This window comes from Mastomys coucha, unplaced genomic scaffold (assembly GCF_008632895.1).
Source record: "Mastomys coucha isolate ucsf_1 unplaced genomic scaffold, UCSF_Mcou_1 pScaffold4, whole genome shotgun sequence".
Classification (NCBI taxonomy): Eukaryota; Metazoa; Chordata; class Mammalia; order Rodentia; family Muridae; genus Mastomys; species Mastomys coucha.
Window position 1 is genome coordinate 14,729,377 of NW_022196910.1, and position 20,117 is coordinate 14,749,493.

Genomic DNA, 20,117 nt, shown 5'->3' on the forward strand with positions numbered 1-20,117 from the left:
CTGGGAGTCGTGGGGCCTGTGGCTCCTGGCTGGCTGTTCAGGTCTCAGAAACTCACCCGAGAGAAAATCGTTTTGCTACTTCTAAGGTGAGAAAACCGAGGCAAAGAAAAGAAAACTCAGGCAGTTTGCTCTTGGTAGAGTCAGGATTGACCCTATGTTATGGTCATGACAGATGTTGATTCTCTAAACTGAGAATACCTATTTATAAATGTCATTGCTGTTGTGTCTTGATACTGTCCTAGTTTTGGCCTTTATAACAAAACATTAATTCCTGCAGCGACTTGGACATTTTAGATTTTGTCAGCCATGTGCTCCTGATTGTTAACTCAGTGGTGCCTACCTCTCTGAAGCTCAGCACTTGATACATCCTGAAGTGCTTTCAGACAGCTGTTTTGCCTCAGGAACCATGGGAAGGAGGCAGGGAACTCAGGATATTGTTCCTACCTGACTTCTCCTGGGGGGAGGGCGTCCTGTGGTGACTTGCTAGTTGCTCAAACCTAGGTCGGATGTGGAACTCTCCTTTGGAGACCCAGCACCTTCCCTCTGCTTCAGGATGCTGTTTGGGTGAAAGTCACCACAACAGGCTGAGACTAGATCACACAGCATCAATTTTGGGAACACGAAATGATTTCAGCTACCCACTAGCAATGCGAAAGATAAAGCTGGCTCTAATTTTGAGGGCCAATAAGATAAAGAACTCTATACAATTTAGGGTGGCAGAGGCCAGTTAGTAGCCTCTCTGTATCATTTTCATCACATGTAAAGTGTAGTAGACACAATCGTGATTCTGCAAGGTTGTTATGAGGAGTTGAAATGTGACAGTGACAATCTATGTATAAACAAGTGCTTGATAAAGAGTTAATGCTCCTGTTCCGTAGAGACAGGAGAGCAAACTATCTTGCTAGAAAATAGCTGAAGATATCACACATCCCACCAAGGTGGTTGCTAACAAGGCTTCCTGCATATTACCTTGAATCTTACACATTACATTTCAACCTTATTTCATCCACCTTCACCCTTAGATTTGGCTTCCTGTGCCAAAGTTCAAGCTCCTAGTTCAAGTCACTTTTCTGCTCTGCGTCTCCATCCTCTCTTCTTTGAGATACATATTCAGAGGGCTTGCACTCAGTGGTGCATCCTAAGACACTGTGCTGCTTGTCAGAGCGTTTCTGCTCTCACTGCTTATCCACTTGACAGGAAGCTTCACACTCAGCAATGGCCTAAGCCTGAGGAATAACAGCATGTAGAAGAAAGCATCTTTCCTCCAGCTTAACATCTGTTTGTGCAGTGACCTCGTTAGGTAACTCTGAGTCCCCTTTGGTGCATTTCCTATTAAAATTCTGCCTCATCTGCATCTTGTCTGTCAGAAATAACTTTCACCGGAGGAAGTCAGGCAGAAAACCTGTTCAACTTCTTGTCCTTTAAGAAATGATACTTTGATTTTAGAGGTTCGACTTGGCTAGGTAATGAAATTATCATGGTGGAACAAAGCATAGAAATAGTAAGGATGATAATTCTTCTTTGCCTATTGTATGCTTTTGCTATTCATAAGTTTTAGGGCCTTAGATATTAGATACACTTACGTAAGGCCTCATGAACGGTAATTATCTTTTGCCCAAAGAAAAAGCCCAAACGAATGCTAAGCTGCATTATCGCTTGGCTTCTGACATGGGCTGATAATCAGATTTTCTTGCTTAAATCCATGGTGCTTGAACAATGCTTCCCACTGTCTGCACTTCCCGATATTACCCTTAATTAGAAAGAGCAGAAACACAAATCTGAATTATTTCAAAATCTGGTTTCCATGGTCAGTGGTTTGAAAGGCTTAACTTTATTATAAATAAACCTGGTTTTATTGGCTAATGAAATCTGAGATGTGAAGCCTGGGATGGTGGGGGTGTAGTGCTCTGATGTTTACACATCCAAATAGCCCATGTGGACAAAGTGTTTTAGAATAAATTATTGTATACTTGAATTTTGATTTCTTTGTTCAAGTACACTACCATTCTTAAACCTTACCACCAAAGAGGATCTGGAAGGAACTGGAATTTATGCATTATTGAAAAGCAACATTTTCAAGTTTATTTATGTTTCAACAGCTATCAAGAAGATCTTGGGCCTATTTTACATATATTTTCACTTCGGTCTTTTTTGTTCCTTTTGGATATTGAGGTGCATGGTTTATACATGTGTGATGGTCTGCCTATGTATGCATATGCCTCCTCAGTGTTTGGGACTAAAATATTTACAATGGGCTTGTGTGAATGTGTGTGTGTGTGTGTGTGTGTGTGTGTGTGCAGTAAAGAGTAATGGATGGGCTGGCAGTTGCATTGTATTTATGGTGTAATAAAAAGAAGGCTAAAAATAAGTATGGAAAACTGACCCCATTTGACAGACTAATTAATAATGAAGCACAGATAGTAACTTTTTTCATCTGTAAGACAACAGGACAAACTCCTAGGACCAACAGCACATATAATGACCTCAAACACTGTCAAGAGTTGTGGTCACACATATTGTAGATGTTCTTCCAATTTGTCTGTGGATAGCAAGGACCCAGGTGTTTTTGTATTCCTAAACTGAAGACCAGATCTCTTTTCTTCTCCATTTTAATGTTTTCCAAAAGGACTTTTGCCCACTTTGCAATTCTTATCTTCTCCCTTTCAATGTTCATTTATATATTCTGTTCAACTCATCCACTCCCTCACCACTTCTGTGGTGCTTTATTCCCATAGAAATCATTCACAACAATAGGAATTGCCCTGCCAGACGCCCAGTGTCTGACTGAGGATGTTGGAGCTCAGAGAGGATCATGTATCCAGTGACTGCTGGAGGCAGAACTCCATTAGAGAATAACAGTGAGAATAGCAAGTGTTTCAGTCTTGAGGTTTGAGCACTGTGTTATATTTTCCCCACTAAGCTGTGTAGCTTCTTTCAAATCAGTTTTTTTTTTTCTCTTTCAGCTCTATATGGTTGGGAGTTCAAAGCCCTTCTCTTTCCTTTCACCAGACCCAAGATGAATGTTTCTGGGGTCCTGGCTTCTGTGATTTAAGGGGTTCATCATGGGGCCAGGTATTTGACGTGGGTAGTCCTGGTGGGGTAAGAAACATTGCCTTTATTTTCATAGGAAGTAGTACAGAGACCAGTTGCCTAAGACCAGGAGCTAGCTTTTGAAACAGTTGGCTAGAAGCTACACTATGGATACCAAGCCATTTACCTTAGACAGTAAATATGAGTGAGGGCTGTGTTATCAGACATTTTAGACTTCCCACACCTACATGCCAAAGAATTAATGGTGGAACAGAGACTTCTCATTGGCACACTGTAAATTGGTCGTGGATCCTGGGCTAGCCTGGTCATGTCAGGGCAGTTGCTCTTGGCTTTGCAGAGCCTTTCTGGGTTAGCTCAGTGTTTCTTATAAAGACCGAGTGGTCTATAGGTAGCTATCTTTCTGTATATCCCTCACTAACAATTAGAGAGGCATGTGTGTGTGAGAGGGTACACAGGAGGAGTGAGAGCGGGTCTAGAGAGGTAGACATGGCAAAAACATATTTTATCTATATAGGAAATTCTCAAAATGAGATTTAAAGGGGAGAAAATAAAAGAAAAAAGTGAATGGATAGTGAAGCCTCTTTGGGCTCCTAAAGGGAGTCTGTCTTCCCCATGGGATAGGCTGACATGCACGGAGGTGTATGGGAAGTTAGATAAACAGTGAAGAGAAAACCAAGGAAACCCTTCCAAACCTGACCCCACAGGCCCCACACCCGCGTGGAGAATGAGAACAAAATATCCAAAACAGGCAGCCATCTTTTCAAAAGAAAAGACCATGTGAACAAGAGATTCACTGGAGAGGGACTGAGTGACAACTCACGTGAGGGTGAGCAGGAAGTCCCTAGAAAGTAGAAAGAAAGACTTAAAATAAAATGAAAAATGGGGGGTGGGTTGGGGTCTGTAGAACAGAGGGAGGAAAAGGGGGTGGGGGTGGGGAAGAGAGCAGATGCACACAGTGAGAGACTATGAGTTATTTTCACAAAACAAGAAAGAAAGGAAGAAAGAAAAAAAGGGAGAGGTAAGAAGAAAGAAAGGAGAAAGAAAGAAAAAAGGAGAAAAGAAAATGGAAGAAAAATGTTCCTAAAAACCGCCAAACAGGAATTTCCAGGTTGAAGGGAGTGGTCACAATGCCTGGTAGTGAAAGAAAAGCCACACTAGCACACTTTATTGTGAAACCTATTTCAATTGTGACAAAGAGATCTTAAAGGTTTTTTGGAGATACATGCCAAAGAATACAAACAAAACAAATATGACTTGGGCAGATCACAAAAGAACATAAATCAGGTGGCACCAGGCATCCTCAAGCAGAGATGCCAGACGGTCAGGAGTGCATATGTCCTGTACAATCTTTTAACTAGAAAATACGCATGCTCAGTAGATGGCAGACATTATTTCCTTGTCATATGGCCAGATATTGGTCTTAGATATTTTAAACTGGTAGGATGTAATCTCCCAGGACAGAAAGGCTTTCTGTAATTGACACGGGAAAGACGTAGACTATATTCAGTTGGCTCAGGATTTTTTTGTCCTTGCCCAATTAACTATGAGAATTTAAGATTTAATATAAAAAAATTTTTTTATAGACACAATCAAGACCTGCAAATAATTTGTGGGTCCTGGAGTAAAATGAAAATATCACTTCTTAATGGTAATAAAACATAAATATTTTAGCTTTAAAAAACCTTCTTACTAATAAATGCACCATAAGTAACAGCAATATAGGAGTATAAATCAAAACTTACAAAATTAAAAAATGATATTTTGGCATCAATTTTACACAACATGGTGAATAATGCTTCATTAATGTTATGTCTTAATTGATCATAAAGTTTTTTTCTGGCTTATCTTCTATAAATCTACTTCTAAAGACATTATTAAAATCCTCTGCTTTTAGCAATTTCATTTTCAATGTTGTAAATAATTTCTGATAATTTTTTATTTTTAGGAGAACCTAATGCTACTATATAGACTATGTACACTATTCTGCTACTGACATTGATTTGTGTGTTTTATAGTTTCTGACACCATTGGGCTAGATTTATGGGAAATTATTTTGAAATATACATTTTAATACATCTAGAGTTGATTATTCCTACAGAGTGTTTTACATTTTAAAATTTACTTATTTTTTTAAATCTTTATGTGTGTGAATATTTGTCTGCATATATGGCTATGCCCTGCATGTATACCTGGTTCCTTTGGAGATCATAAGAGGATGTATGATCCTTTGAAACCAGAGTTACAGAGGCTTGTGAGCTGCCGTGTAGGTGCTGGGGATCAACTCAGAGTCCCCTGAAGAACATCCAGTGCTTTTAACCATCGAATAATCTGCCAATTTCTCTAGCCTACAGAATAGTTTTATAAGAAGTGTCTTTACCTACAAATCCATTTTAGATGAATCTGGATTTCCTGCTCTACAAGGGCCATGGTGTTTCCTCTGAACTTTCCTATAACCTTTGAATGTTATAAGAAGCTGAGAGTGTACAGTAGGCATATCCCTAAGGAGTATAGTTTCAACTTTTTAGGCTATGGCTTACTACATGTATTGACGACACCACCACCACCACCACCACCACCTCTTGATTGTAGGCATAGGGTTAGTAGCAAGTCTCTTTAATTTGGGGGAGAGGTAGATTATCTAGAAATCTACTCCCACAGCAGAGTGAGTTCCTGCCTAACTGCCAACCCTCATTGGAACCAGTTTTACTGAGAGTAAAATGGACATCCATGAATGTAGTCTGCTTTTTGAACCCTCATCTTACAAATACAGCAAATGCAGCCCCAGGAAGAACAAGCACAGGATGCAGTCTGTCCAGCTCAGTCTGTCTCGTCTGAAGAGAGATAGAAAAAGCCTTGCTGTGGTCACGTGACTGCAGCAGCCCTGGCTTTTGCACTCTCACTGTACTCTCACTGTTTGGGAAGCCCTCATTCAAGGGAGTTTTATCAAAATTTCAGATTGCTTATTGGTCCTGAACTAAAGCTTCCATAACCAATAGGGTGGAGTGCGCAGTGATGTGCTCAAAATGTAACAATGACCAAAAGTTGTAGTCTGGACTCCCAAATTCATGAAAGTGAAATATAAGTGTGGGCAAAAAGAACAACGGAATCCGTTCTGTGTGGTGGGAGTAGACTTGCAGGCGGGTCATTGCTTTAGGTCGCTGGGTTTGATGTTGGTTCTCTTTCTCCTCTGTTGGTGTGCAGAATACCTTCCAACACCATGAACACAAGACAGTGTGTTGGGGGGTGGTGAAGCTTCTAGTTGAGCATGAACTCAACGTCTCTGTGTTCATGCTTTCCTCAGTGATGGGGTGTTACCATCAGGCTGTGGAGAACAACCAAGAGCCCCGGCAATAGTTTGAGATGCTTGCTAGGAAGATCTATGTTACAGATTTCTTTGACCAATAACTTAACAAGATGTCAACTCTTTCTAGCACGGGGGTTTTACTTGGAGCATGCTCTCAGCCATTACATACTAACATCATTTAAATTTGCTTATATATCTATGTCGTCTATGTCTATGCCTATGTCTATGTCTATATCTGTATATGTAGATATATATGAAACTTTTGCTTCCATTTGCTTCTTCAAAAGGCTTCTGGTGTTAGTTGTACCTTCTCACGTTCCCTCCTGCACCCCGTTTTCCCTTCCTCCTCCCCATATACTCCTTCTATTGAACTTTGCCTTTTGTCTCTCCATAACATTATATATCCCATTGCCCTATTCTTTGGAGATTCCCTCCACTCTGCCCTCTTCCCCATACCAGGCACTTGACCACTGTGGTTATTCATTCTGTGGCACACATATTGCAAGATTATTATTTATGTTGCTATTATTTAGGTCTCAATTCTCAGTTAAAGAATGATTGCAGATTTCTGCAAAACAAGTTTGAAAATATCAGCTTTTGGCCCAATAATAAGGCTGTTGCAGAAATCCCTGCTTCCTCTTTTGGTCTGCAGGGGAGATGCATTTCCCATGATCCTAAGGGAGAGGTCTAGGTATAGGAGCTCCGGTTTCCTATTCTGTCCTCCTGTGTCTTCTAATTATAGTTGCTGTAGGTGGCCTGAAGCGGCTACTTCTCTTACATAATGCCAAGAGAGAAAGAAAATACGATTTCATTGGTTACTGTACATAGAATGGATCCTCAAGCCCAGCAAGGAAACCACAATAGGCTTGGCACACAAACAATTCAAAAGTACAGGTGCTGGGAGTATGCACAGTCCCAAAATCAACATGGCTTGGGAGGGGAGAGGTTTGGAAAACAAAGAAAGGTGCTTTTCACTCAGAGAAATTTATTTCTTTTCAATATTTGTGATCTGCAGCTGATAGCGCACGGGGCCACTTGGCTTTCTTTCCTGACAAAGGGGAGGGCTGCCGCATTGAACAGATGCTTGAGCGGCTTGTGGCATGAGGTGGGCCATTTGTCAAGAAGATCAATATTGACTGTTCTTGTATCTTTGTGGTGAAAGTTTGCTCTTCCTTCAAAAAAAGAAAGAAAGAAAGAAAGAAAGAAAGAAAGAAAGAGCTGGGGGTTGTGCCTTAAAATATAGAGCGTGTGCCGACTTCAGGCACTGAATTGAATGATTGCGACAGGTCTTCATAGAGAGCAGTCCCTTCCCACTGGTGAGATGTTCCTTCTTTAAGGAGTCTGGCTCCTTTGTCCCACAACACCTGAGGCCTCTTCTCCATTCCTTAATTTTAGCCTGATCCCAGCTCCATGAAACACACAATTCGAATGTAACAATGTATTTCAATGTATGTTTTGAAACAGCAAATTCTATTCAGTTCAATACAACATAGATCAATAAAATGTCTCATGTAGCAGGAACTTGGTGACTAAGATGAGGGCCATGGACTGCATTAGCTTTTGATGCCTCAGTTTCCCTATTTTGTCATAGATTGCAGACCTCTGATGGGCAGGTAGAGGAAGAGGCACCACCAGTCTGGTTCATGAACCAGCTTCCTCTTCTATAGAAAGCATTGGATTCTTTACATAAAAATGTGGACTACATCTTTAATGTGTATGGAGAATCAGCTGGAAACTCTGCTATGATTCAGAACCTGATAGCGTTGATCCAGGTGAAATGAGAGATTCTCCTTATGTACCTGGCTTCTGGGTGGGGCTACTGAGCTAGCATCCCATTCTAATAAGTTGTTATCTGTATATTTATGTGGGTAGGTGTACTGGCTGGTTCTGTGTCTCAACTTGACACAAGCTGGAGTTATCACAGAGAAGGAGCTTCTGTTGGGGAAATGCCTCCATGAGATTCAGTTGTGGGGCATTTTATCAATTAGTGATCAAGGGGGTAGGGCCCCTTGTAGATGGTACCATCCCTTGGCTGGTAGTCTTGGGTTTTATAAGAAAGTAAGCTGAGCAACCCAGGAGAAGCAAACCAGTAAGGAACATCCATCCCTCTATGGTCTCTGCATCAGCTCCTGCTTCCTGACCTGCTTGAGTTCCAGTCCTGACTTCCTCTGGTGATAAACAGCAACATGGAAGTGTAAGCTAAATAAACCCTTTCCTCCCCAACTTACTTCTTGGTCATGATGTTTGTGCAGGAATAGAAACCCTGACTAAGACAGTAGGTTTTTAAAAAATCAGTGTATACTCCCAGACTCTGCCATAGGCATTTCACATCAGATTTTATATTTTAAAATATATATTCCCCAGATAATTTTTAAAATGGCAGTTATGAACAGTTGTTTAAAACACAGTAGGGGTGAACTTCATTTAGGCTTTTATTTTTAGGAAAAGAGTAAGAAAAGAAGAATTCTAGGAAAGCAAACTTCAAGCAAGGCCATAAGTAGCTCAGCTAATGGGCACTAGAGGATTGTTGGAGAGGGAGTGGCTTCAAGGATCCTGAGAGTTTGAGCATCAGAGTTGAGGAGGTCAGAAGACCAAAGTAACCTTTGTAACCTCCCAGGCTTTGTGCATTTGAATTACTAGTTGTGCCAGAACTAAGAAAAGGAAGCAATATGATGTGGGGTTAAAAATGTAGGTTTGGGAGCCTTTAATCCCAGCACTGGGGAGGCATAGGCAAGTGGATCTCTGTGAGTTCCAGGCCAGCTTGGTCTACAGAGTGAGTTCCAAGACAGCCAAGGCTACACAGAGAAAACCTGTCTTGGAAAAAAAAGAGTGTGGGTTTGGGAAGACTAGACTTGGTACTTCCTTACAACAGTCATTTCCAAAGCCTTGGAAAGTTACTTAGTTTTCCATTTTAAAGTGAGCATAATGATTGCTGTAAAGGTAGCTGTGGTCATTTGAATATACATCAGTTTCATGAACCATTTCTGGCACATGGTGTAAATCAGTAAAATTTTTCTGCACTATCATAAAATGTTCATAACTCCTTTAATGCAACACACAGTGTGTGTGTGTGTGTGTGTTTATAACGGTGCATGTGTGCATTTTTGTGTGTAAGTGCATATGTAGGTGTCTATGTGTTTACATGTGTTTTATATATGTATGTGTATATATGTATATGTATGTGTATCTGTATCTGTATATCTGTATGTCATCTATATGTATATCTGTATATATATTTGTATATGTATACATGTGTGTACATGTGTGCATGTGTGTATGTTTGTATATGTGTATGTCTGTATATATATATATCTGTGTATATGTTTGTATATGTGTGTGCATGTGTGTACGTGTTTATATATGTACATGTGTTTATATGTGTCTTTGTGTATGTCTGTATGTATACCTGTGTGTATGTTTGTATATGTATTTATGTGAGGGCATGTGTGTATGTGTATATGGTGTATATGGTGTGTCTGTGTATATCTGTGTGCGTGTGTATGTCTGTATATGTTTGTGTTTGTGAGTGTGTATGTTTGTATGCATATGCTGTGGGTATTTAGAGTCAATTCTTTTCAGGATTGTAACTTGTAAAGAATAAAGAGGTCTATTACAAGGTCATTCATTTAGTGTAGCATGTGGTATGCCTTGTACCTGGAGTCACAAAGCTAACATTGCTTGGTTTATTTTTCTCTTTTACCTCACAGCCTATCCCTCGTTGTAAAACCACAGCTTTGCCTTGCTCCAGATTCCTTACTCACATGAAGAATTTTTCCTCATCACATAGAACGGATAAATTACATTTTCTGCCATTTCCAGGTAAATTCAACAACCCTAAGAAATCCCATGGAATGTTTTTCACACTTTAGCTATATTCTAACTTGGCAATGAAAGAAGAACTTCATTGGTTTATGAAATTTTCAAATCCAGGGGGACATTGATTCATGGCTTGATTGGATCTGTGACACATGCACATTATTAGGGTTTTGTCCCACAAATATTACTGCTTTTATTTAACTCTTGCTTTCATATTTCAGAAAGGGTAACATACTATAGCCAGAGGCATATATTATTTTAGAGTGGATAGTCTCAAAAATAAAACCTTGAGGCAGAGGCAAGTGGATCTTTTTGAGTTTGAGGCCAGTTTTCTCTATAAAATGAGTTCTAGACCACCTAGGGCTATATAGTAAGACCCTGTTTTGAAAACCAAAATGAGGCAAACGAAAGTAAAACCTTATTTCTTCCCATATTTTTTCACTTTATGTCTGATGACTTTGAGTCACCAGATTTGGCTTTTAAGCATCTGGGAAAATGAAATGTTAGATGGGCCACTGTGGAAAGTGTACCAAAACTATGCCTTAGGTGTGTGTCTAGATGAAGACAGAGAGATAAAGGGAAAGGGAGGTGAGGGGTAGGGATGGTTTTTCAAACCAAGTTGATGGGAGGTAAACATTTGTAAGAATTTAATTTTTTTGAATGAGACCAATGTGATGTGTAATTGTATTTGTATCTACCATGTTCTTTCACTATGGACAAGTATGGCATCTTAAGAGTATTAGTAAACTCTATTTTGAGGAGTATTTCCCTGTCTTAAAAGGTAGATGAATTATATGACCTATTTGTTACCCAAGAAAAAGAAACAATTTTACAACAATCAATGAAGCAGATAATGGTTATGCTTTGACTTGTGTACTGTGTTATTAATTTTTAATGTTAGAAAGTTTTTGTTTGTTTATTCACTTATGCAATATACTCATATTGTTACTACTAAAGATGGGAGAAGAAAGATCATGGACTCAAATCATCACAGCCAAATTAATTAAAGAAAGCAATTAATTAAAGCAAGTTTTTTTCTTTCATGTCTATAGGCTGCCTCCTCTTAAAGCAGGGGTTGAGAGGTTGGCATTGGATGTGAGGGAGACAAAGCTCTTATAAGGCTCAGGGGTAGAGGGTTAAAATGGAGGAAAATGGAATTACAGGAGCAGAATATAAAAGGTGGTCAAAACAAGGTAATCAAAGCAGGAAGTTAAAACCACGTAGTCTGAGATGGTCATATAACCTTTTGAAATAAAGACATGATGCTATTCCTGGAACAAGGGTACAGAACAATTTGTAGCTAAGGCTACAGGTAGGGCATAGCCCAATCCTTGAAAAACAGAGGTTTGATCACAAACAGGAATGAACCTAGTTTGTCTTTACTATAAGATGGCTTTTACGTGTAAGATGGAGGTAGGCTGGCTCCTCATTAGTTTCATGAATATACTTGGATATCAGGTATGTTGAAAGGCTTTGTTGGTTTTATGATAGCTTCAATGTCCTAGATTGTATACTTTTGATAAAATCTTTATCCAAGGCTTTATATCTGTAGATGTAATCAACTAAAGCTCAAAATGTATTTATGCCTATAAGTACCAGTAAACATATGCAGACATTTAGTCTTGTCATTATATTAAATGATATGGTATAACAAGTGTTTATATAGCATATGCATTGTTATCATGTAGTGTAGTATTCCAGAGATCATTTAAACTGTGTTGAAGTTCCTGTAGGCTATTTACAAGTACTATGCCTTTTTATATAAGGGATGTGGGCAACCTTAAGTTTTTGTAGTCATGGAAAAGAAGTCCAGGAACTAGTCTCCTTTGGATTCTAGAAGACAATGGTAGATATGTATTTTATATTTCAGGAGTGTACTGGCACCCCTGTGGGTTCTGATCTATCTCACTCTTGTAAATATCATACAAAGACTGCTAGGTATTTAGTCACTTAGTTTCAGGCAATTGATGTAACTTAATAAAAGTAAATGCTTAATTCTTTTCAAAATACAATGAAAGACCCAAAATGGCTGCCTGTCTATCTGAAAAAAAAATGTAAGAATTCAAAATTTAGTACATGAGGCTCTTCAGAGCTGTTAACTGTTTGAGAAATTCCATACTTAAAATGACATCCCTTCCCCTGATAGCTCTAAGTGCTTTAATATACATCTTACATTTGGTGACCTGAAGGGTCACCAATGGATGTAGGGGTAGTTAGTTATCAAGGACTAGAGCTGGGACACTTATTTGGTTCTACAGAGCCCTTAGGACAAATGAATAGCATTTTGTTTCTGGATGCTGTTACAGGAAGGGGATCTGAGCTGGACACTTGAAAAAGGGAAGATCCATAGTGAGGCTGGCTGGCAGGGAGCTAGTTGTCTCTAGTGGCAGTTAAAGACCAATCAAAAGGCAAGCTTGGAGGCAAGAAAACTATCCTCCAGGCTGTTGACAGTCATCAAGGAACAAGATGATAAAGGAATGGTGTGCTTATGAAATTAGAGGAAAGGAAGAGCCAGAGCCAATGTGGAGGAGATGGTGTTCATAGTGCATGATCGTGGGTTATATATGAGGGTTGAGATAGAAGGCTGGTATGGGGGTGTTTACATAACCATCAGTTTACTCAGTCAAGGATGACTGAACAGGTAACCGGCATCAGGCTAGATTTTGGAAATACAGACCTGAATAAGACAGGTAAGATTCCTGCTCTCTTGAAATGTACCTTTTAAGTAAGGTTAAAAATTGATAAGTGGACAAATAAATTATCCAGGTTGGAATAGATAACAAATAATAATAAAAACTATGAAGAAAAATAGGTGGACTTTCTTCCATCCCTTTGTCATCAGACCATGCCCAACCGCAGTCTGTGGAGAGACAGGCCGTTTAATATCATCATAGTCCTCTCACTTCTAGGTTCTGGTGCCCACAGAATAATTTGACATGCAGTTTCCTAAATCCAACTTCCTTCAGTTAGTATAATGCATTCCAGATCTATGTTGAGCAATAGGCTATTTATTGTATGGATGAACCATGGTTTATCCAGTTATCAGATGAATAATGTGTGTGTGTGTGGTTTTTTTTTTTTTTAATGAGAGTCTTTGTTGATGCAACTGGAATGTTAGTTTAGACCTTAATTATGTTAATAATTGCAGATCTGCATGTATGGTGAAACATAGCTGGATGCTAACCAATGAATTATACAACTATGTAAATTTGACTTGAGAAAAATCTCATATTGAAGCAACTTCTATACAATTTTTTAAATAAATGAAATATAAATTAAAGAAAAACAAACAAAACAAAAAATGGTTAACTAATAGAATCCAGGGAATGCAGAAGAGTTGGAATTACTTAATATATGGAGGTTAGGAAAATTGACAATCACTCTGGAGAAAGAAAAGCGTTGTGGAAATTAAAATGAAAACTAGTGCTGACATTATTTGTTGGTCACAAGGAAGAGCTTTGGGTTTTGTCCTAACTTCCACAGTAGCACTGAAGTCTCTGTTCCTCTTCCCACCTACTTTTTAAAGATTATCGCTTTGTGGTTTGTGTACAAAACTGTAGCAGGAACAAATGAGAAAGCTGGAAGGTTAGAGGAAGGGTACCCAGGGAACCAGAGGGATGCAAGTGACAGCAAGGATGTGAGAGGGTTGAGGCGAGAAGGAGATGGACCAATTATAGAACCAGAGGGATGCAAGTGACGGCAAGGATGTGAGAGGGTAGAGGCGAGAAGGAGATGGACCAATTATAGAACCAGAGGGATGCAAGTGACGGCAAGGATGTGAGAGGGTAGAGGCGGAAGGAGATGGACCAGTTGTAGAGACTAAGAAAGAGTAAAACAGGGCTGAAGAGATACCAACTGCTCTTCCAGAGGTCCTGAGTTCAATTCCCAGCAACCACATGGTGGCTCACAACCATCTGTAATGGGATCTGATGCCCTCTTCTGGTGTGTCTGAAGACAGTGACAGTGTACTCACACATGCATACAAGAAATAATTTTTTTTTTTTAAAAAAAGAGTCAAGTAATACTTCATATCCTCCACAGACTTGGTCTGAAGGTTTGGGTTGTTATCATGATGATCGGTTGTTCTTATCAGTGCGATGGCTCCTCCTAGGTGCTGTTGCTTAAATAACTCTAGTACTTATCACATCCTTATCCAGTTTCTCTTCTTTTCAGGACTAAACTAGGCAAATAGCCACAAAAGTTGTAAAAATAGCTGCAGAAACTTCACAGACTTTTTGATAATGTGCACCTTTGAAATGTGTTTTCCTGTTCTGTTCCTTCCTCCCATCAACGGGAAGTCTTTCTCCACTCGTCGACTCCCTGCTTAACTACTCTACTAGTTCTGACTAATGGGACTCTAGAAGGCACCACAGAGGAAGATAATTTAAATGTGATTTGCCTTGAGGCATCCCCTGCCACTGCTGGGAACCTTACCATTGTCCTAGACTGAAGGCATGTGGTATGCTTAGCATTTAACAGATCAATAGTAAGAAACGTGAGATTGTCGCCCCAGCTGAGAGAAGACATGGGTGTGACTGACAGATCTGCCTATCATTAGAGTTGTCAGGGTGTTCATCATAAAGTCCACAGCCTTAACTCAGATGACACAGAGATATCTACCCTCAGCATCATGGGAACTTGTGTTCATATGTGCAAGCACACACACATATGTGCTTAGAGATTAGTTAAGGTTTTAGAATGATTTATCGATTTAATTATTTTTCATTAATTGAGTAGGTAATTATGTGTGCATGTGTGTGTGCACGTGTGCATGCGTGTGTATGTAGAGGCCAAAGGTCAACCTCAGCTATTAACTTTTAGCAATGTCCACCTTGTTTTTTTTTTGTGACAGGGTCTCTTGTTATCCTGGAACTTACTATGTAGTCAGGGCTAGTTGGACAGCAAACCCCAGAGGTCTGGTTTGTCTCTGCCTCCCTGGTGCTGGAATTACAAGCATGTGCCACCATGCACGGCTTTGAAATGTGTCTCTGGGTATCAAAGGCAGGTCTTCCTTTATGTCTGCCTAACAAGCTAAATGCACCTCATCAACTGATCTTTCTCCTACACCCTGAGATGATTTATTAAGCATCAAGAGCTAACTCATAGACTTCTCAGAGTTTCAGTGTAGGGAACCAATTTTAGACTCACCATACCTATGTGAAGTCTATGAATAACTTACAACCCAGTTGGACTATATTTCCCAAAGAGTAGTGCAGCAAATAGAGTGTAGTTAGGCTAGCCATAGAAACATAATATTCATGAACAGCAGAGATGGAGTTTCTGTTCAAGACTGAATTACCATCAGTGTCAACTCCTGAACTTTCTCTTATGATCATGAAGTCAAGATGGAGGACCAGTATGAGCATAATAATTGTCAAAGAGTTTAAGAACTAGCTGTGCAGCTGAACACTTAGGCTCTGCAGGACAAGAGGACCATTTTTCTTTTATGACTCCCAATTCTTGGGCTAAAAGCAACAAGTCTGTATATCCTTAAATGACAAGTAGGGGTTAGATTGCTTTTTGTTCCACTTTAAATCAACCAGCCCTGAGTGAAAGAAGAAAATAGAAAACCAGAAAGACAAATGCAATTTCTTATTACCTGAACAGATTCTGGCAAAGGACTCCTGTCTAATCAACATTCTACGATGTGTCTAATAGACATTGTACTAGATGTGTCTAATGGGCATTCTGCCAGACATTATTTAAGAGGCCTTTGGCTTATTACCCAGAATTAGGGTTTGAACTAGAGAAGAGTTAAGGAATCTTAAGGAGATGCTGAAGTATGGGGAATTCATGAAATGATGAGGAGAGGGAAGAAAATACAACAATATAAGAATTAGGACTAGAACCATAGCAGCATTCCAAAAGCAGGGAGAGAAGATGTGGGGCCCCATGGCTCAGGAAAACAAGAGAGAGGCCAGGAGCTAGGGAGGGGTTCTGCAGTTACAAGTACCCTTCCTGGACAGAGACTATTGAGTCTGAATTCCTTGTCAACCACTGACTAGATGTGTGACCATGGACAAGTTACCTAACTTCATTCATACTTCAATTTTCCTCAGGCAAAATGGAGATACGAGTATATCCAATTCCTATATTTTATTGTGGTAAGTGTCATGCTATAGGTGAAGTTCTTGAGACAGTCACTGGGCCTTACTAAACGTCCAATCATTGTTAACATCATTGTTGCAACATTCAAATGCAGTCATGAATTTCAAAAGGAAGGAAAGGAGAGTTAGCATCATATAGGGCAGGAATACGCATTTGTTTTAGTTGTTGGTAGGTCTTGTTGCATTGGTAAGAATAGTTTATAGCACATGAACTGATACCTGAAGAATAAAGAGAAGATGAAGCCATTGGGAGCATAAGCCTAGCTTAGCTATTATCTGTGTGACCCTGTGCAAGTTGCCTAATTTCTCTGCAGGCTTCTCTGCTCTAAAGCAAGAGGAAGAAGAGTTGATTATATAACGCTCATTTACAAAACACTTTTCAGATAGCCTGGATGGTTAGACTGCAGAATGCTGTAGAAATGATTTTTTTTTTTTTCAGATAAGGTGGTTAATGGCCAATCAAAATTTACGGCTCCTTGCTGCCCATTTTCTCTGCTTCTTTTACCTTCAGACACATAAAGATATAAACAGCGATAATAGTAGTACTCAAATGTGTGCACACATGCACACAGAGACATACACTGACATGAACACAAACCACACTGTTCAGAGATTGATCAGCTCATTCTGCTACAGACCATGTATTCGTCAACATTTACAAATTCCAGTGGGAGTCACACAAATACATTTATCAGGGTAAGTGTCTTCAGTTAGGGAGATGGGGAATTCATCTAAAGGCCATGGTTCCTGGCTGAGATCAGTTCTTATGATACAGTTCAATAGTGCATAGTAAGTGCTTCCTTTATATCAAGCTTTATATAGGGTCCTGGGTCAGCCCTACCAAAAAATATGGATAAATTATAGGGTATAGTGTTATATAGTCATATAATATAGTGTATAAAGTTATTCTAAAAGGAGATCCCCAAAACATCCAGCTTTCTTATGAACTTGATCAATTGATGTTGACCTGGTGATCACAGAATGTCACCTGAGAGGCACTGTTCCAAATGTTGACCCAGTCTGTCTGTGCGGTAGGGTAAGGAACCAGATGGTGGAGAGAAGGGAAAGAGACAGTGAGTAGGAGAGTTGGGACCTTGTTAATTTGGAGCCCTTACTCTTTCTAGAGCTCAGATCTAAGCTTGATCCATGTAGCTATACAGGTTTGCGGGTTCTTTTTTTGTTTGCCAGAGTCACCATCCTGTCGATGTAGTGCTGATAACAAGCTCAGCTGAATTCATTTTCTACAACAGTCTCATGAATCTGGCAGAGCCCTCTGCTAAGACCACTTTGATCTCCCAGAAAACATATAGTTTTGCTTTTGTCATTTTGTGTTTTTTCTCAGTTTGTACATATATCAGAATCATACCATAACAGACAGAAGGCACTCTAGCATGACAGTGCATCTCTTGCTTCCTCCCTCTCTTTCTCTAAAGATTATTGGCTCTTTGGCACAACCGAGAGCTTCCATTCCACTCCCTTGGGCTTGTGGGAAGAAAGCTCAGATTCTTGTGGGGGCTTTTTGGAGTTGCTCACTCCAAGGAATGACTCCCATTGAATCTGAAGCATGTCTCCATTCTTCTCACCACTTTTCTTGCAAAGGAGCTTGGGGCAGGATTTGATGCCCTACCTCATGGTGCCTAGCTACTTTTCATGGGTTGACAGACATCTGCATCTGGGGAACAGCTTTGGGGGGGGGGAATGATGCAAATACAAATCCAGGGCTTAGCTCTTGGGAAATTCAGGAAGTGTGTCCCAGAAAGGGAGGGGAGAAGAACTTTCATCACAGTGTCTGTGCTGCATGGTCCTCTTGTGAATGCCCTCTCCTCATTGTGCCTGCCAGACTCTGAAGAATGAGACTCAAGCACAAAGCAAAGGAGGCATAGGCAACTGAAAGGAATCAGCAATGTTTTCTAATCCATGTGGATCAAAACCACGTAGGTTTCGATTCTGCAGTCTTCCGTAGTATGCTGGATTAATCCCATGGATTAATAACACAGCTGCCTTTGCTCTCTCCTGGCCCTGAGCTTTGTGCTTATTTCCCCGCCCACCAACTCTGCTCTTGAGTTCTGTGAAACTCTATGGGAACAGAAGGAATGGTGTTTTGTAAGTAACATGGCAATTGGCCTGTTGGTCTACCCCTCTGGAAGGTGGACTCTCTGAATTTCCTAGTATGTAAAACCCTCATTTAGGCCTCTGTAGTAACTAACCTTTAAGACTCGCAGACAATTTAGGATGTCTGCTGGGGCTTATGTTCTGTGTCATTGTAGTTCTTTACATTGCAAAGAGGAGCCCAGGCTGAAAGAAAGGCATGCGCCAAGAGGAGAGGTAGGTAATGATGGAGCAAGGTGTGTTCATACCTTTGTATTCCCTGGGAAAACATCAGTTACACTGTGTCTAATACTACAATAGTAATAACTAACACTCACTGAACTTATTTCCTATCATTTTAATCCTCATAGGAACTCTATGGGGAAGTTGTACTTTTATTTTTTCCATATTTTGTGATATAATAATGAATCCCAGGGGTAGTCAGTATCTCACTGGGTTAAAGTTGAGGCAACTTAGACCAGATGTTTCACCGGTACTGGTGATCCTTCTGGCCTGTAGCCTATTTGCTTAAGATTGGCTCACTGTGTCTTTTAAAATTATATAAAGCTGACTCAAGCCCACATTTTAATGTTTCCTAATATACTGTCCCCCTTTTAAAGAAATGAAATTTCCTATTTCAGCCCGGAGCTGTTCTTATTCATGAGCTGAAGAACCCTGATTTTCAAATTCATAGGGAAAAAAAGCATAAAGGAAGAAATGGTTAGACGGCGAGAGCACAGCTGCTATCCATGGGCAGAAAAGGCAAAGTTTAGAGGTGGAAAGTCCTATGCTTGGAGAGGTCCTGAGGAGCATTGATGCATTTTACCACGGATCCACCTGCCATTCAAACACTGGATACACTCTGCTCTTTTCTCTAGGTACTAATAGTTCATGAAGCCCCCCAGGGTTAGTTTCTTTACGCTTGTTTATAAACTGGACTAGATGAGGTATTAAAAATGATAGGGAGAGGGCTCTAGCTAGGGTCAGTAATCAGTTATTTCTATGATTAGTATTATGAGATGTTAATTTGACCTACAATTATGAATTAGATTTCTATGATAACTTTGAGGAAGCCTATGTTGTGAAAACGCACTTGCCTCAATGAGAAAAACCAGGTTGGGAGCTGTACACTCATGACATTTGCAACTCTGAAGTACTACAAAGATAGTGGTAGACTTAACAAGATTACTGGTAATATTAAAGGCAATGTGAGTGGCTATTAAAGAAAATAGTACAGTATATACTTAAAGCTTTTTGAGGGGTTAAATATAAGGAAATACAACTTATATTTAGGTTCAAGCACCTAAAGTTTGAAATTATAAATATTTGGAAGCATAAAATCATATATATATATATGTATATACATATGTGTGTATATATATGATATATATATATACATATATGTGTGTGTGTACACTTGTGTATCTATAAAGATTCTAGAAACCACAAGCAAGATTGTAGTATTTTACATCTGACTTCTTTTTTCTTTTTTTCAGTCTTTTGCATCATTTCATTGTCTTTCCCTTATTAATTACAGTGACAATTAATACCATGCATTACTAACATTGTTCTTCTTCCTCTGTCTAAAGGAAGTAGTTCCTCAATTTTTGAGCTGTCTTAGAGGTCAAAACCAACAGTAACTAGTCAAGTTTTTTTTTTATTTCTTTATTTATATGCAAATTTCTCCATTCCCAGTTTCCCCTCCAAAAAAACAAAAAAACAAACAAAAACAACCCCCTGTTGTCTCCCCC

At 39.6% G+C, this 20,117-nt stretch overlaps 1 protein-coding gene across 11 annotated transcripts in view; it reads left to right on the top strand.

The window, feature by feature from the left end:
* Window positions 1-20,117, top strand: part of CUNH12orf42 (chromosome unknown C12orf42 homolog) — a 191,402-nt gene that overhangs the window by 117,784 nt on the left and 53,501 nt on the right. For all 11 annotated transcript variants that reach the window (XM_031349765.1, XM_031349768.1, XM_031349773.1 and 8 more), the window contains one exon: window positions 10,063-10,174. In XM_031349765.1, the coding sequence (XP_031205625.1) occupies window positions 10,063-10,174 (112 nt within the window). The remainder of the gene's footprint in view (window positions 1-10,062; window positions 10,175-20,117) is intronic.